The sequence below is a fragment of the Amblyomma americanum genome, chromosome 10 (assembly GCF_052857255.1).
Source record: "Amblyomma americanum isolate KBUSLIRL-KWMA chromosome 10, ASM5285725v1, whole genome shotgun sequence".
NCBI lineage: Eukaryota > Metazoa > Arthropoda > Arachnida > Ixodida > Ixodidae > Amblyomma > Amblyomma americanum.
This window is the reverse complement of record NC_135506.1, coordinates 146,993,581-147,011,313: the sequence shown is the minus strand read 5'-3', so window position 1 is coordinate 147,011,313 and position 17,733 is coordinate 146,993,581. Positions and strand designations below refer to the sequence as shown.

The following is a 17,733-nucleotide window of genomic DNA, read 5'->3' as shown; positions in this document are numbered from 1 at the left end:
GGTGCCAGCCGGCTCTCTCGCGACGAAGTGTAGTCTTTCTGTGGTGTCGTCTTGCTGTGTCCCTGTCTTTTTTGCGCTATGAATTCTACCCTTGAAATGAACCAACAAGCCCAAGTATCTACCCTTCTGAAGGAATGCGTTCTTTTGCTGATAGCATGGTATGTTTTAATGTGTGGGGAAGTTATACGAACATACAGTCGCCGGCCGATTTCTCAGACTCGAAGGGACCCGAAATATCGTCCGAATAATTGAACAGTCCGAAAAATTCGTGAAGCGCAAAAAAAATCACTTTATTGATATGAAATCGGATTAAAAATGTCACTGATTTTACCTTGCGTGCAAATTTCTCTTGCTGACAACGACTTGCGCCTGTATTTGCGCCAAATTTGTGCTTTTATTGTACACGCTAGACAGCAAGGTCACGGCGTTTAGTTAGTTGAGTACTTCCCACGCTTCTTTGACGGACCATGTTGTCCACAACCCGAGTGTGCACCACACCGCTCGTCACAGACACGCAAAGACAAGGCACTTTTCGTTCAAAGCGGTCTAGCCGCCGGACACATCACAAAATGGCGAACGGATGTAACTTCGTGCAGACTGAGCGCCACTCAGTCGACGCGGTCGGAGAAACCGAAGTGACGGAAAATAGCGAACGTATGAGACCCGCTGTGGTGGCACAGTGGTTAGGACGCTTGGCTACTGATCTGGAGTACCCGGGTTTGAACCCGACCGCGGTGGCCGCATTTCGATAGAGGCGAAACGCAAAGGCGACCGTGTGCTGTGCGATGTCAGTGCACGTTAAAGATTCCCAGGTGGTCGTAATTATTCCGGAGCACTCCACTATGGCACCTCTTTCTTCGTTCACTGCCTCCTTTATCCCTTCCCTTAATGCGTGGTTCAGGTGTCCGCCGAGATGTGAGATAGCTACTGTGCAATTTCCTTTTCCCAAACAACCAATTTTCAACGTATGAGACAAGCGATAACTGCCCGTCACAATGTCGGCGACAAAAGAAAGTTGACGGCGATGACAATCCGACTGCCACCTCGAAGTGTCAGAGATCGGAAGGACCTCTACTGGCAAAAATGAAGTACCGAAAGTATATCAAGCCAATCCAACTGCAGCATAAATCCACCTAAATCCAAGATGGCACCTTTTGCACCGGCGAAAAGCCGATAAGTTTGCCGATTTTGGCCCGCAGGAGACTGAAATTAGTCCGAAAAATCGAACTTTCGGACTTTTGAAGTCTCGAAGTATACGTCGCGAATATGTATGCGCTTCTATGGGGTGACTGGCTGTGCCTCATCGAGGTTCGAAATATCGTACAAGTCCAAATAATTGGAGTCCGAATTACCGGTAGGCTACTGTATAAAGGTGCAGTCATGACATTTTACCTTTACTTGGGGCTATTCTTAACATGATCTACACAATTTCTTCATATGTGTCACTCCTGCACATTTAGATTGACATGTGGCACTTGACACCTGGAAACAACTTATGGCACGTCATGAAATTTCTCATAGCACAACGTTGTTTGATGAAAAGGTGCATGGTCTCGAAGCTTGTTTGCAATGATACAGCCGCAGGCGGACACTGTCTGAGTTGTTCCGACAAAAGATACCACAAAGCATGCGGAGGCACACAGTTTGCAGGCAGGTGGTAGACTTTCAGCCCTGAGCTGCGTTGCTCGGCAAACGATTGGGGTAGACCTTCGTGTGCAACACTGATACAGGGAATTAAGCTAAGCGCAGCATTAGAGCTGGCAGCGCACGTTCATCCTCACTATTGCCCCAAAAAAGGATCATGCCAGCTAGTACACAGTGCCACAGAGGGGTGATTTTATTCAATGTCTAGCACAGAAATCAACGCTTTCTGTTTACCACTTATACAATATGCACTGCCAAACTATTTCCCAGAATACACCGTACTTGGCCAACGCAAGCCCGTGGAGATCCAAGTGAAATTGCTAAGCTCAATGCATCAACTGAAAACTGAAACTGAAAACGCACCTACAGTAGAATCTCGTTACAACGAACTTCACGGGACCGCCGAATTTAAATCGTTATTTTGAAATATCGTAGTACTGAAAAACCATTATTTTCATGTCAGTAACGCATCACAAGAACTAAAATTACGTACCTTTGCAGCAGATTTACGTGTTGGTAAGTAAATAATAAACGATAACGCTGGGCACAGTTTAACTACAATTTATTGCTTGAAGAAGTCTGTTATCTTCTTCTGGCGAGTAGACGACAAGCGCTGCAGGACGAACGCCTCCACATCCTCGACCTTCCTGTGCACGTCATCGGGGACATCTTTGCAGCGCCCGAGGAATGATCGAGTCTTCTCTAGAAAGACTAGGACATCCGAGCCGGAAACAATCTCTTCCTCTTCGTGCGCTGATCCAGTGTCAGCATCGTCTTCGTCGCTACTACATTCTTCTTGCTCACGCACTTGATTCACGATGTCTTCGGTGGTGAGCTCCGCGGATGTAGCCGCCGCGCTGTCGCTATCCACATAATTCGAAAGTCGCTGTCCACGATAGTTGCCCAGCCGCAGACGTTTTCTTGAGGGAGCGACTCTCGATGTAGCTTAATGATCTTGTCCCGATCTTTGAGCATCGTTGCCATTGTTGACGGTGTAATGTCAAGCTCCCTGCACAAGTCCGCTTGCTTTTTTAAAGCAGCTGCGACAGAATGTCCGCTTTTTCTTTAAGCGAAAACTGGCGTCGCTTCTTTTTAACGCGGGGGCCAGGAGAACTCATTGTCAGCAAAGCTAATGCACAACACAATCACAGCGCCGATAACTTTGCAGATCCTAACGTTCGCTGTCGACGTGGTGACACTGCACTGAATTGGCTTAAGACTACTGCGCAGTATGTGACCACACGCTGGATGGATGATAATGGCCTTACCCTTTGTATCGGGCCGCAGCTTGCGCTGCCTAGCCTATATTCATTCAACGCAACACTTGCGTGATGGCGATACCGCTGGGGCTGTATCCGTTGCAACGAGTTCCCCAGCGCATAGCTGATGCTTTGGATGATGATGACAGGCGTCAGCTTCAGGGATTTGGTACGGAACTTCGACGGAACTTCGTAATAACGAAGCGTCTTGCGATGAATGCGAGATTAAATTACACACGTTATTCTGAAATATTCGGTAATTTGAAATTCGTAGTACTGAAAGTTTTTTACATTGAAAGTATAGGCATTTTGGCGGGGATTTAAAAAAACTTCGTAAATCTGAAAATTTCGTTAATCTGATGTTCGTAGTAACGAGATTTTACTGTACAAGCTTTGAAAACCCGCGTTCATGACTCCCAAATGCCGCCGCTCCCTGGCCTCTTGCCAACCGCGAGCCCACTGGCGACTGCAGCGCCACCTCGTGTGTTTGCAAGCATGCATGAGGTCTATAGGGCCATTCCACGCCAAATGTCCCAGTTCAACAATCTTCGATTAGTTAAAAAAAAATTCTTGGAAACTTACAACAATGTGCGTAATCCAAGCATAAAATATTTTTGCCATAGAAAATTTAGCCATAAGGTGAGCTCAGATTGAACATTTTGAAAAGGCATGAAACCAGGCATTGCTCAATAATTGATAACAATCCAGAGTTTTAGAAAACATTCCACAAATTCTTAACGACATTTGCACAGATTCTGGCCTTCGATATGATTATGATATGAGTTTAAACAAAGAGTGTGTTATCAACCATAAACAGACTAATTCACCATGAGGTGGTCCAAGTAAAAGTGGTCCAACAGTTTAATGCCTTTCATTTCTCAAGTTTTAATCAAGGTCATTTATGTTTAAAGTGAGAAAAAATTTTTGAAGTTGAGCTCTTGCACTGTACGCTGTGTCGCCTCTTTGTGCTTCTTCACCGCACAGCAACGAAATTCACGGGACCCAAGAAAAATTTCGTTGAAGCAGAAGCTTCGTTGTCGTGAAATCAGGCCAGATGATCTTTTTTTCTTTATTATGCATACAATCTACAGAAAATAACCAAGAATTGTTTGCACCCATAGCCAGAGGGCTAGTGATGGGCCCAATACAGACTACGGTGCAAGGGTAAGCAGACAAACAGCAACGGTTCATAAAAGACAATAAATAATAGGAAACCAAACAGCAACCGTTCACATAGGTTTTCGACTGGTCAAGGAGAAATGTCTTAAATGAGGGTACAAAATTACTTTTAATTTTTAAATCATGAGGAATTCCATCCAGATTTGGGCACCATTAAATTCGTTTAATCTTCACACATCAGTGTTATGGCATGACAGGCGGTAGAAATTGTGATGGGTTGCAGCTCTCGTGGTTCTGATGGGAGGTGTGAAGAGGTGTAAGGGAAATACCGTATTTACACGATTGTAAGTTGACTCGAATGTAAGTCGACCCCCCCAAATCGCATGTCCGAAAAAAAAAAAAAAAGTTGACGCAAATATAAGTCGACCCCCCCAATCGCATGTCCGAAAAAAAAAAAAACACTGGTGGAGCACTTCGACAACGAAAATTTATTGCATAGATGGGCTATTCATCCTCACTTGAGTCATCTTCAGTGGTACTGCTGTCGTCGTCGTCGCCGCTGCGATCCCACAGCACATCGTTCTCCATGGAAAGCCCACACTTCCTAAATGACCGCACCACGACATCGCGTGGAACGGCCGCCCAAGCGGAAATCACCCACCCGCACACAGCCGCCAGGGAGGCTCTCTTCACGCGCCCCGTTGGCTTAAGTTCCCGCCCTTCTGCCGCCAGCCACTCGTACTCACGCCGGAGCAAGTCCTTGAATAAATAGCTTGTTAATGCCAACGTCTAACGGCTGCAGCTGCCCCGTCAGACCTCCGGGAATTACCAGCATATCTGTATCCTATTTTCGGAGCTCTGCATTCATTTTCGCTGTAAGGTGGCCGCAAAATGAGTCCAGCACGAGGAGGTTCGGATTGCGATTTTTGAGGGATGCCCCTGGCCTCAAAAGCCACACCCGACGGTACCAATCAATAACTAAATTGTCCGTCATAAAGCCTTTTTCATTCACTCGCACAATCACACCTTTCGGGAACATTTCCTTTGGCATAGTTTTCTTTCTTGAAGTCGATGTACGGTCGGAGCTTTGTGCCATCTGCCAAGCATGATAGCATAACAGTGAACCGAAGTTTCTCGTTTCCTGTCGTGAGAAGCTTAACCTCGCGAGCTCCCCTCACGCTCACTGTTGTGTTGCTCGTCATGTCGAAGTAGACGGGAGTCTGGTCCGCATTGACGATTTGGCCTAGCAGGTATCGCCGCGAGTCGCGGTGCTTGAGGTAGTGCCTATGGAAGGCGAGAACTTTCTCCTCGTAAGCAGCAGGCAGCTTCTGGCATACACTAGTACGCCGACGAAGAGAGAAGCCAGCCCTCTTCATAAATTTAGAAGCCCAAGCCCTGCTGGTTTTGAAGTCTGTTCGGAGTATTCCAGCTTCCGCAGCAAAGACCCGGCCTTGTTGCGTGATCATTTCGCATGTCACTGGAAGAGACCGATCACGTATTTCGGTGACATACGCTACAAACTTGACCTCCAGCTCCAGAAAGCGTCCCGAATTCGGCCCGCGGAAACCTCTTCGCTTGGAGTCCAATCGAAAATTTTGTCTCGCTGCTTCCGCCACTCCCGCACCAATCGTTCAGAAACGTTGAACTTGCGGCCCGCCGCGCAGTTGTTGGTTTCTTCGGCGTAAATGATGGCCTCCCTCTTGAACGCTGCAGTGAATGAGCGCCGAATGCTTTTCGAACCTAGAGAGCTCATGGCGAAGCATGCGGCTGGCAGTCGAGTCAAAAGCACCAACTCCAACAAGCACCACTAAACAAAGAGTGATCGGTGTCGGGGAGTCAGCTCTTCCAGCAAACATCGGCGTTCCACAGAAGCGCCGCTGTTACGTATTGCACAACCAACTGAAATAGCGGCTCTTCCATCAGCTAGCGACACTCCCGGGCGCTGGCGCAGACTCCGCGATTGGAACAGCGGGACAGCGGCCCTTCCCGCGAGTGAAATGAAATGAAATTGGTTTTGGGGGAAAGGAAGTGGCGCAGTATTTGTCTCAAATATCGCGAAAACCCAGTTGTAAGGGAAAATATAAAGGAGGGAGTGAAAGAAGAAAGGAAGAATGAGGTGCCATAGTGAAGGGCTCCCGAATAATTTCGACCACATGGGGATCTTTAACCTGCTATACTGACATCGCACAGCACACGGGCGCCTTTGCGTTTCGCTTCCATCAAAACGCTGCCGCTGCGGTCGGGTTCTAACCCGGGTATCCTGTTCAGTAGCACTGAACCATTGCGGTGGGTAACGGTGTGCGCAGTAAAAATAAAAAATGAAAAATCCTGGCCAAAAAGCCCGCGGAATACCTGAATGCTACGCTTGGAGCCGTAGAGCAAACAAAAACTTCTAACATCGCAGTAGCGTCCCTGATAGATTGTTTTTCTTGCTTTTATTGGCAGTTCAAGGTTTCGTTTCAATTGTAAGTCGACCCCCCCCCCCCGCTTCGGAATTTTAAATTTAAAAAAAAAGGGTCGACTTACAATCGTTAAATACGGTAGGTCATCAGACCCCAGAATACTGAGTACTATTGCAGCAGATTTTAGTGCATCTACAGAGTTCAAGGGCAGCAATCTGATAGACTGATAGGTTGGACTGCATAGTTCATGAGCAACGTTTAAAAATCTGCCAGCTTCAGTCTTTTGCCATCTCCAAATTGGCACCGTGCCACGATTTTCTTGGCACTGCGAACATTTCTGACAATGGATGCGTTCGCGTAATAAACGCACCTGCTACATTTCCTGTCAAAGCTGATATTTTTTCCACGTTTTAAAAGCGTCCCTGCTTTCATGCTGTGAGAACCCATACTAAGACTGTGCTGCCTGGAGGCATTTTGTTTGGCAAGGACTAGGTGCGCGTGCATCCGCGCCACTGTGTGCTGAGCAGCGGTCACATGCACCTCGAAATCAATGCTTTAAATGATGCACCAGAAATGCGGTTGCTCCGATACATTGCAGATGTTTTGCGACACGCAGTACGAACTAACAGTGTCCGCCTAGAACCACCGTCACATGTAGTGCCTGTACTAGGCCGGTGCCAGGATGCATGACACAGGAAAAAAAATTAAAACGTTATCACGATACTTGCCTGTGGTGCAAAAGTGGGACCAGGGTGCACCCTAACTGGTGGCAGGCTTCTTGCAATAGCGTGCCGCAATGACGTGATGGCCACCGGCATGCCGGGGCGACACCGTTTGCTCGGTGCTGCTAGGACCAACGCGCTTTGCAATGAAGCTTCAGAATAAGTGCTCTTAACTGGTCACCGCTTTTCATAAAACGTGTTCAGCAGTTTTTGTCCACACGATAGCTTCACACTTCCGTTAAAAGTTTCGTCAGCAAAGTGAGCGAAAGGCACCTTGCACTAACGAATGCATGTCTGCACATTAATTCCATTTTCGCAAGGAATGTCACTACTGAAAGTGAAAAACTGTCTTTGGCAGCCGTTTTTGGTGAAATCTAACGAGATATACGAGCATATGTGGATGTGCCACAAAAAAAAAAAAAGATATCAGCCGCTTACTTGGAAAAATTTCGTTGTAGCGGAACCTCACTCCTTCAATTTTTCGTTGTGGGAGGGAAATAAATGCACTGCCTTGTATGGTATGCTGACAAAGAATCAGAAATACTTGGTTGTGCCGAGGCTTCACTCAGGCTACAAGCATCACCAATGCCGAATGTGTTTGCAAAATGAGCCTAAACTAGCTCCGGCCTGGCAAGTATCTGCACATCCACTGAAATGAATGATGCTATCAAGTGGGGGGACTGCTGCTGACCAAACACTGCACCAGTAAGAACAAAACCCCAGGTGTTACCTGAGGAGGCGGGTCTGCTGGCGCTTGCGGATGGAAGGGTTCGTCTCGAAGGTGTGCGGCCGCTTGCGCTTCTTCCCGGTGGCAATGGCTGCGGCCGCAGCCACGCCAATGGGACCTGCCACCACAGAGACAGAATAAGTGCATGCAACGGCAGCACAGGACAATGCAACAACTCTGTACTGCCCACTTCCCAAGTAGCCTGCACTCATGCCCGTACTTCCTTGTTGCGCTGTTTCAACGACCGTGAACCCCGAAGAAGCCAGACAGATATCCCCTTTAGCAAACCTCATGTGCTACCATCGTCATGTGCTCCCATGCTGCAGAGGGGCTCAATTTTCCCTTTTGTTTTTACTGACTGCATTCATTTGGCCCCCTGAGGGTAAACCAAATCCATTAGAATGCAAACACAACCATCATTCGAAGAGAATCCACCATACTTTAAAAGCTAGTTAGAGCAACTCTATACCACAGTGAAATGAAAAATTTTGCTAATAATTGAGTCGATATGAGCGCATAAACTTTGGATGTGAAAATCTGGACTTGACCAAGTTTTGTACAAACTTTATTGCTACAGTTGTTTTTATAAAAAAATATGCTTAAAATAAAATATCCTGTGTATACAGCAAGAAAGCAATAAGAACATTTAGTATGTGCAATCGGGGCCATTGCCGTGCTTCAATGCCGGCAGCAAGTAAATGCGAGTAGCAGGATTCTGTCGCTAGAGTTTATTTATTTATTGATACTGTCAGCCGTAAGGCCGTTACAGGGTGGATGCATACAACTCAAGAAGCACACACAGCCACAAGTACAAAATTTATACAAACTTATATGAAATCGTCAATCATCTTGCCAGCAGATAAAGCCACAAGTGCGTCAGATAGGTAAGTGTTCATTATAATACGCTCGGTTTCAGACCACCGAGGATCGGAACTGCAGGTAAAGAACATAATGAATGACAGCAATGGCAAATGGTTTCTATAGGCTTAACTAACAGGAGAGATAAGTTTCAAATTGGTGTACTAGATTGTCTGCTCGTGAAAGGTCCTGAGACAAGGAATTCCATTCAGCTATGGTTCTGGGGAAAAAGTATTTAAAGGAATTGATTCGGGCCGTCATGAATGTAACCTGATATTTGTAAGAAGATCTCAAAGCTCTAGAGCAACACTGTTTCAAGTAGGTGCCCGTGTTCAAGTTGAAGTGGTTATTACATAACAGATAAAACATTTTTAGCCTGGCTACCTTCCTTCGCTTTGAAAGTTGAGGCAAGTTTAGTTCACAAAGCATCTCAGGCACTGAATCTGTAGATCTGTATTTTGAGAAAATGAACCTAGCCGCCCTTCTCTGAACTTTTTCGATCCTGACAATTTGTTGTTTTTTTTTTCTGATGCGGATCCCATAAGACGCTCGCATATTCCAGTGTCGGTCGTACCAGTGCGAAATAGGCTGTTACTTTTGCTTTTGTGGAAGCGAGCTTCAGTTTTCTTCTTATCAACTACAGTTTTGTTCCGGCCTTTGAGCATATGCTATTGATGTGTGTATGCCAGTTTAGATTTGAAGTTATAGTGATGCCTAGATATCTGAAATGGCAGACTCGAGTTATATAGTGCCCATCTATTTCATAATAAAAAGAAAATATATTTTTGGTTTTATTGGAAATTGTAACAAATGAAGTTTTTGCATAATTGATTTTCATTTTGGATAATGTGCACCACTGATTGATAGCGCACAATGCCGAATTTAGCAGTAACTGGTCTTCTTGATTTGGAAACGACAGAGTAAATTAAACAATCATATTGCCACGGACCTGGCTCAAGCTACCTGCGCGCTAAGCCGTGACGAGGACGAAGTGGTCGCATTCGCGTGAGGCGCGCTCGAGCTGGCTCTGTTCTGGGCGATTAAAAACCTCGGCCGTTCTGCGGTCCCCCTCTACGTCTACGACTGTTCTCCGTCTGGCCTGTGACATCTGGTGGAGGTCGCTTAGGTATTCTCGGCTGATGCTCCATCCTTCCTCGGAGAGCTGAAGCACAAGCCCGGTGCCTCTTGTGCGAACCCCCATCCATCGTGTCAGCCGCAGGCTCCGCGGCTTGTCTCCAGAATTCGGACTCCAGCCTCTAGAGAGCGCACCCATGGCTACGACCACGGCAGCAAGGTCAGACAGCGCCCCGTTCATACCTGCTTCTTTTGTGAGCCTGCAAAATCCCCGGATCCCGAAGCCCTTTCACGGCGGATACTCGGAGGACGCCCAAGACTGGCTTGATCAGTTCGAGCGCGTTGCGCGTTTCAATGGCTGGGACGACAGTGCTAAGATCCGGAACGTTTAATTCAGCTTAGAAGACGCCGCTCGGATCTGGTACGAAAACCGCGAGACGAGTCTAACGACGTGACAGGACTTTCGTCGCCAGCTGTTGGAGACTTACACCAGCAGCGATCGCCGTGAACAGGCCGAGCGTGAATTGACCGCTCGCATTCAGCTACCAAACGAGAACGTAGCGATGTACGTGGAGGAAGTGACGCGCCTCTGCAACCGAGCGGACCCGACCATGACGGAAGAGAAAAAGCTCAGACACCTGATGAGAGGCGTGAAAGAGCAATTGTTCTGCGGTCTTGTGCGAAGCCCGCCCAGAACAGTCGCCGAGTTCCTCTCCGAGGCTGTGCTCATGGAGAGGGCGCTCCAGCAACGGTATAATTTCTACGACCGGCAGCTAAACCCTATCTCGGCTCTACACCCCCTGGATGCTGCTTCGGGGGCCAATACAAGCTCCTTCGGGACATCGTGCGTTCTGTGGTCCGTGAGGAGCTGCAGAAACTTCAGGGGATTTTTCCTGTGGACTCTCTGACTAGCGCCATTCGGGAGGAAGTTCAGCAGGCGCTCAGATCGCCCGTCGCTCCAGTAGAGCCGCCACCACAGCCAGCTGCTTGGCCGCCAGCGACGTATGCGGACGTGCTGCGCCGTCCTGCGCCGGTTCCCTGCGCGCCACCGTATGCCCCTTCGGTAGTCGCAGTACACGCCGAGCAGCCGATTCCCTACTGGCAAGCTCGAGGACAGGCGCCGAGGAAGACCGATATTTGGCGTGCGCCAGACCGACGTCCCCTGTGTTACCATTGTGGCGAGGCCGGTCATATCTTCCGGTGGTGTCCATATCGGCCTCTGGGATTGCGAGTCTTGTCTGCAGGTAGTCCCCGTCCGCGGCATGCCGAACAGCCTCAGGAGTTTGACGAATACGTCACCCGCCGGCGTGGTTCACCACCTCCTCCGCGCCGAACGTCCCGATCGCCCTCACCTCGCCATCCGTCGCCTCATCAGTCCGATTATGGACCTGGTGCACAGCGTGGGTCCTCGAGCCCGCACCGGGAAAACTAGAACAGGCGACCTTTGGAGGCGAGGCCGCCGAACGCCGTATTGCCGAAAAGCTTCCACCGACGCGCTGACTGACCCTTCCCGAATCGACGACCACGATACCGATGACGACGACGACGACGACGAAGACGGCGCCGACGACTGGGTCTGGTAAGACCAAGGTCTCCCTTGACATACCCGTGCTGATTGACTCTAAGGAGGTTAGCGCACTAGTGGATACGGGTGCGGACTACTCGATAATGAGCGGTAGGATGGCTAAGGTGCTGAAGAAAGTTATGATGCCGTGGGCAGGGTCACAGATACGTATGGCTGGTGGCCACGTGGTTACGCCGCTCGGAATGTGTACGGCAAGAATTACGGTGCGCGGATGCACGTTCCTCATTTTGCCTGAATGCTCACGAGACGTCATTCTCGGTCTAGACTTTCTTCGAGAAAATGGTGCGACTATAGACCTTCGAAATCGATTGGTTACATTTTCAACTGAACTCGCTGCCACCAAACCCGCCCCCGAGAATTGCAGAGCCGCACTGTGTATATCCGACGATGCTGTAACGGTGCCTCCACGGGCGAGTATTCTGGCTAGGGTCACTTGCGACGCGCCACATTGCGGACGTGTTGTTGAGCCAAATGTCTCTCTTTTGCTCATCATGGGTGTTTGCGTAGCAAGAGGGCTCGCCTTTCTATCTGACGGTCGCACTGAAGCCCTCGTGACCAATTTCAGTAATGAACACCGCCATTTATTTGGTGGCACAGCCATCGCCCACGTCGACCCCGTCCAAGAGGTGGCTGAGTGTTTCGCATGCCTAGAAGACACGCCTGGTGAAGTTGACGAAGAGGCAGTACGCGTCGTTCACATAAACGAGGGCCTCCCGCCCGCAGAAAGGCAGCAATTGCAAGAATTGTTGCTGCAGTTTAAGGACTGCTTTACCTCGTCGTCTAAGGTACGTCAGACGCCCACCACTAAGCATCGGATAGTCACGCACGATGGCGCGCGCCCAATACATCAACAGCCTTATCGCGTATCTCCCCGAGAGCGGGAGGCCATCCAAACGCAAGTGAAGGAGATGCTCAATGACGGCATAATCCAGCCATCGAATAGTCCCTGGTCGTCTCCTGTCGTTCTCGTAAAAAAGAAGGGTGGCACGCTGCGCTTCTGTGCGGATTACAGAAAACTTAACAGCGTAACAAAAAAAGATGTCTATCCGCTACCTCGTATAGATGATTCCCTCGACAGACTGCGCCAAGCAAAATACTTTTCTTCGGTAGATCTGCGCAGCGGATATTGGCAAATAGAAGTTGATGAGAGGGACCGGGAGAAAACCGCCTTTGTCACCCCGGACGGCCTCTATGAATTTTGTGTGCTCCCCTTCGGACTCTGCTGTGCTCCAGCAACGTTCCAGCGAATGATGGATACCGTGCTCACCGGCCTTAAATGGCAAACATGTCTAGTATACCTGGATGATGTAATCATTTTTTCAACAACGTTTTCAGAACATTTGCAGCGGCTCAGAGTGGTGTTAGAAGCCGTCCGATCAGCTCATCTTACTTTAAAGCCGCAAAAATGCCATTTTGGATTTACTGAATTGAAGTTTCTCGGGCATGTCGTCAGCTCCGAGGGCATCCGGCCAGACCCTGACAAAATTTCTGCCGTCGCGGACTTCCCGGTTCCCACTGATAAAAAAAGCCGTCCGAAGATTTCTAGGCCTTTGTTCGTACTACCGACGTTCCATAAAAAACTTTGCTAAGCTGGCCAGTCCTCTGACGCGCTTGACACGAGATGAGGAGCCATTTTTGTGGGGTGCCGAGCAGCAAACTGCTTTTGACGATCTACGACGTCGGCTACAATCACCACCAGTACTAGCCCATTTTGACGATGATGCCGCCACTGAAATTCACACGGACGCCAGCAACGTCGGTCTTGGAGCGGTTCTCGTCCAGCGTCCGAACGGTGTCGAAAAAGTAATCGCTTATGCTAGCCGTGCACTTTCCCGTGCAGAGTGTAACTACTCTACAACTGAGAAGGAATGTTTGGCCGTAGTATGGGCCATCACAAAGTTCCGCCCCTATCTGTATGGCAAGCAGTTCAAGGTTATTACTGACCACCACTCATTGTGCTGGTTGACAAACTTGAAGGACCCATGTGGTCGCCTAGCACGTTGGGCATTACGCTTACAGGAATTTGACTTCACGATCATCTACAAGTCTGGTCGCAAGCACACCGACGCTGACAGCTTGTCGCGTTCACCCGTGCAACCTTACGAAGGTAACGCAGAAGACGAAGCATTCCTTGGTGCAGTCACGTCGTCCGACATCATCGCACAACAACGTGCGGACGACGAGTTGAAGCTGCTCATGGAGCATCTAGAAGGTCTCCATTCCTCGATACCCTCCCACCTGGCTCGTAGGCTGCCATCCCTATGTCTTCGAGGCGGAGTGTTGTATAAGAAAAACTCCGCCTCCAGTGGTAAGAGTTACCTTCTGGTTATACCAGCCACCCTCCGCCACGAGATCCTCCTCGCCTGCCACGACGAGCCGACCTCTGGGCACCTTGGATTCACGCGCACACTTGCCAGAGTGCGGCAGAACTACTATTGGCCCAACCTTGCCTCATGTGTGAAGCGATATATTCGGACCTGCCGTGAGTGCCAGCGTAGGAAGACGCCGCCTCTGAAACCGCCTGGCATGTTGCAACCTATCATGCCTCCTAACATACCCTTTGAACAAGTCGGCATGGACCTCCTCGGACCATTTCCCTTGTCGTCGGGAGGAAACAGATGGATAGCTGTTGCAACCGATTACCTGACGCGTTACGCCAAAACGCAGGCTCTCCCTCAAGGCACAGCGTTCGAAGTTGCGCACTTCTTTATGCGTGCAATAGTGCTTCGACACGGCGCTCCGTCCGTCGTCATCACAGACCGAGGGAAGGCATTTACAGCTCAGCTTGTCCACGACATCTTTGAGCTGAGTCACACCAGCCATCGAACAACGACAGCATACCATCCCCAAACAAATGGGCTCACAGAACGCCTGAATAAAACACTGGCCGACATGATTTCCATGTACGTGGATGTGGAGCACAGAACCTGGGACCAAATACTCCCCTACATCACATTCGCGTACAACACTGCGACTCAAGAAACAACCCGCTTTACACCATTCCGTCTAGTCCACGGCAGAGAAGTGCGGATGATGCTGGACGCCATGCTCCCGTGCGTGGATGATGACTTGACACCAGATGCGGGCTCCTTTGTCGAACAAGCCGAGCAAGCTCGCCAGCTTGCTCGTTTGCACATCACAGCTCAACAAGACACGGACTCCAGACGTTACAACCGGCGCCACAGGGAGGTTACCTACAACATCAGTGACCGTGTGTGGGTGTGGACCCCTGTCCGCCAAAAGGGATTGTCCGAAAAACTGCTGCACCGATATTTCGGACCTTATGAGGTGCTCCGTCGTGTTGGAAACGTGGATTATGAGGTTGTTCCACGTGGAACTGTGGCTACCGGTCGTCGGCAACCACGGACTGACATTGTGCATGTAATGCGACTTAAGCCATACTTCTCGCATGAGAGCGATGACGCTCCACTTTAAACTGTGTTCGGGTTCTGCGTTTTAATTTGTTTCTTTTTGTTCGTTTTCTGCTTTCTACATACCCTCGCATCGGGACGATGCTCTTCTTTTTCGGGGGACTAATGCCACGGACCTGGCTCGAGCTACCTGCGCGCTAAGCCGTGACGAGGACGAAGTGGTCGCATTCGCGTGAGGCGCGCTCGAGCTGGCTCTGTTCTGGGCGATTAAAAACCTCGGCCGTTCTGCGGTCCCCCTCTACGTCTACGACTGTTCTCCGTCTGGCCTGTGACAATATGCAAGAAGCCGGACTGTAACATGGGGCGGAATAGAAACTGCGATATCATTGACATAGCATAAAAATAACAAGGGACCCAGCGCAGACCCCTGAGGGTACCCCCAGGACGTCTGATTTAGTGCCGACTAATTCCATGAACTGGGTTCTGTTAGCTAGATAAGCCTGTATCCACAGTAAAATATTCCTGTTTATGCCAAGCTCGAACAGCCTATCAATAAGTTCATCATGTTGGACACGGTCGAATGCATTAGACATGTCCAGGCAAACTGCATCCACTTGATCCCTGTTGTTTATTGCTTTAGAAAAATCGTGCACCGTTTCTACAAGCTGGGTAACAGTAGATAACCTCCGTCTGAAAACCATGCTGATTGGGATTTAGCTTGTTGTTGCCCTCAAGATAGTCGGATAAGCAGTTTGCCAAGACATGCTCGAGTATCTTGCTACAGGCGCAAGTGATAGAAATAGGTCTGTAATTATCGGGAATGTGCTTGTTTCCAGATTTGTGTATTGGTACTATCCTAGCCTGCAGCCAATCATTTGGTAAAGAATGCTGCTCTAGAGATGCCTTAAATATGATGAGTAAATATTTAGATACCCATTCGGCATATTGTCTAAGAAACTCATTTTGGAATAGAATCAGGACCAGAAGACTTTTCGTGTCTAAATTAACCAGGAGGGCAAATATGCCTTGCTCAGACAAAGTAACATCTGCCATGTCTGATGGCGGTGTGCACTTTTCGCTGCTAGAATTCTCAGGCGAAGATGTAGGGTGGCTGAACACAGGATGAAAGTAAGTATTGCACCTGTTAGCAATTTCTGATTGATCAAGTAATAACATGACCATCCACTTCAATAAATCTCATTTAATCACACGAGGGTGAAAGGTGACGCCAAAAACGCTGTGGGGAAGTTTTCATAAATTCTGATAGCTTTTTTGAAAAATATTGCTCTTTTGCCATCATCAGCATCTGTTTAAGCATCAAGGAAAGGCGCGATATTTCATTTTGATTCTTTTCTCGAATGTGTTTTCTACGTTTTATCTTACACTTTAGTGGATAATTTCACAATTTATCCAAGGATTCTGCTTTCTGACAGTTTTAATTCGATGGCAAACGAACTTTTTCAGCCAAAAGTTGACAATACGTTTAAACTTTGTCCACAATGTGTTGACGTCATCCCGCACATCAAATGAGTCTAAAGACATTTCCAAATAGTCTAATACCCCTGTCACATGGGCACCACAAAGGCCTTTGAGAATCAGGTCCTTATATCCAAAGGCGTAAGGAGTGCAGCTACACGGCACAAATGTTGCGCCTTTGCCGCTAAGGGCCTTGGAGGCGAAGGCGCCCGTCAAAGACCTTTGGAGACCAAAGGCGCGGCCTTCGAGAACCTGCAATCGCAGTGCCTCCCAATGTCAAAAAGTAAAAGCAATAAAAAAAATAGATAAACTAACAATGTTTGAAAACACCTTTTTTTTAAATACGAAAGGTGTGTCTGGCGTTGCTTTTTGTATGGGTGTTTATATTTTATGCCCAGACTTCAAGACAGTGAAAGTGTTGCAGCAACACCGAGTGCCCCTAGTGGCCAAGGCAATATACAAAACCTGCTGCTGCTGATGAGAGTAGCTGTTGCAGTACTTTTAGGGAAGCAGTTACAGTGAAAAAATTGTCTGAGCTCACCGAATGAACAGAATACACCACTTTACTTTTAAAACACTCACTTCATCAGCCTCGAGCACAGCAGCGGGTGCTAAGCCTGAACGACAGTTTCACCATTGGGCTGCACCGTGTAGCTGCGTCGCTGCTCCTTTGGTGGAAAATGGTGCCTTTGCTGGGAAGGCCTTAGAGGAATGCCGTGTCACAGGGGTATAATATGCTTTCATCCTCAGCTTTTGAAAAATTTTAACAAAAATAGTCCACCTTTTTTCATGTTTTAGAGGTCTAAGTTGTTTTAGGGTGACTAAGACAAGCTTATGATCAGAAAGCCCTTCCTGGATAGATACTTCATATTCGGTTATTTTACTGCTTGTAAAAAACAAGTCCAATATTGATTCTCTAGTTGCTGCCATCCTTGTTTAACAATTTGTGTGAGATCATTATTAAAAGCGATGTCCAGCAAGGCATCATAGTGTTTAGCATCAGTTGTATCTGTGTCTAGGGACTCTCAACGGACGTGTGACAAATTGCAATCACCTGCAATGATTACTCTTGCATAGGCAGATACATTATTTGAAAGATAGTCTTGCAACGACTCAAGAAACATGACAGGTGCGTAAGGAGTCTATAAACCACTGCAATGACATAGAAAGAAACGCCAAGTTTTAGCCCGCACCAGATGCTCTCTGTGTTGGGGCAATCTTTCATGGGAACAAATTCAGTTCCTTTTTTAAAAATAAGAGCTACACAACCATGTGAAGCACGATCCTTCCGAATCATTCTATATGTGGGCGGTATGATCTCACTATCAGCAATTTCAGGACGCAACCACATTTCCGTAATTGCAATGACATCTGGCTGATGAATCATGATAATGCGTCCAGTGGTTTTATTCAGGACGCTGCCTTTATTCTGGACACTTATTCAGGACACTGACATTTATCAGAACAAAATTCCTTTCTTCAGTCCTACACTGTCA

At 48.2% G+C, this 17,733-nt stretch overlaps 1 protein-coding gene across 7 annotated transcripts in view; it reads right to left on the bottom strand.

The window, feature by feature from the left end:
• LOC144107892 (nuclear respiratory factor 1-like) overlaps nt 1–17,733 on the bottom strand; it is a 135,032-nt gene that overhangs the window by 78,843 nt on the left and 38,456 nt on the right. For all 7 annotated transcript variants that reach the window (XM_077641117.1, XM_077641114.1, XM_077641115.1 and 4 more), the window contains exon 3: nt 7,877–7,991. In XM_077641117.1, coding sequence (XP_077497243.1) covers nt 7,877–7,991 — 115 coding nt within the window. The remainder of the gene's footprint in view (nt 1–7,876; nt 7,992–17,733) is intronic.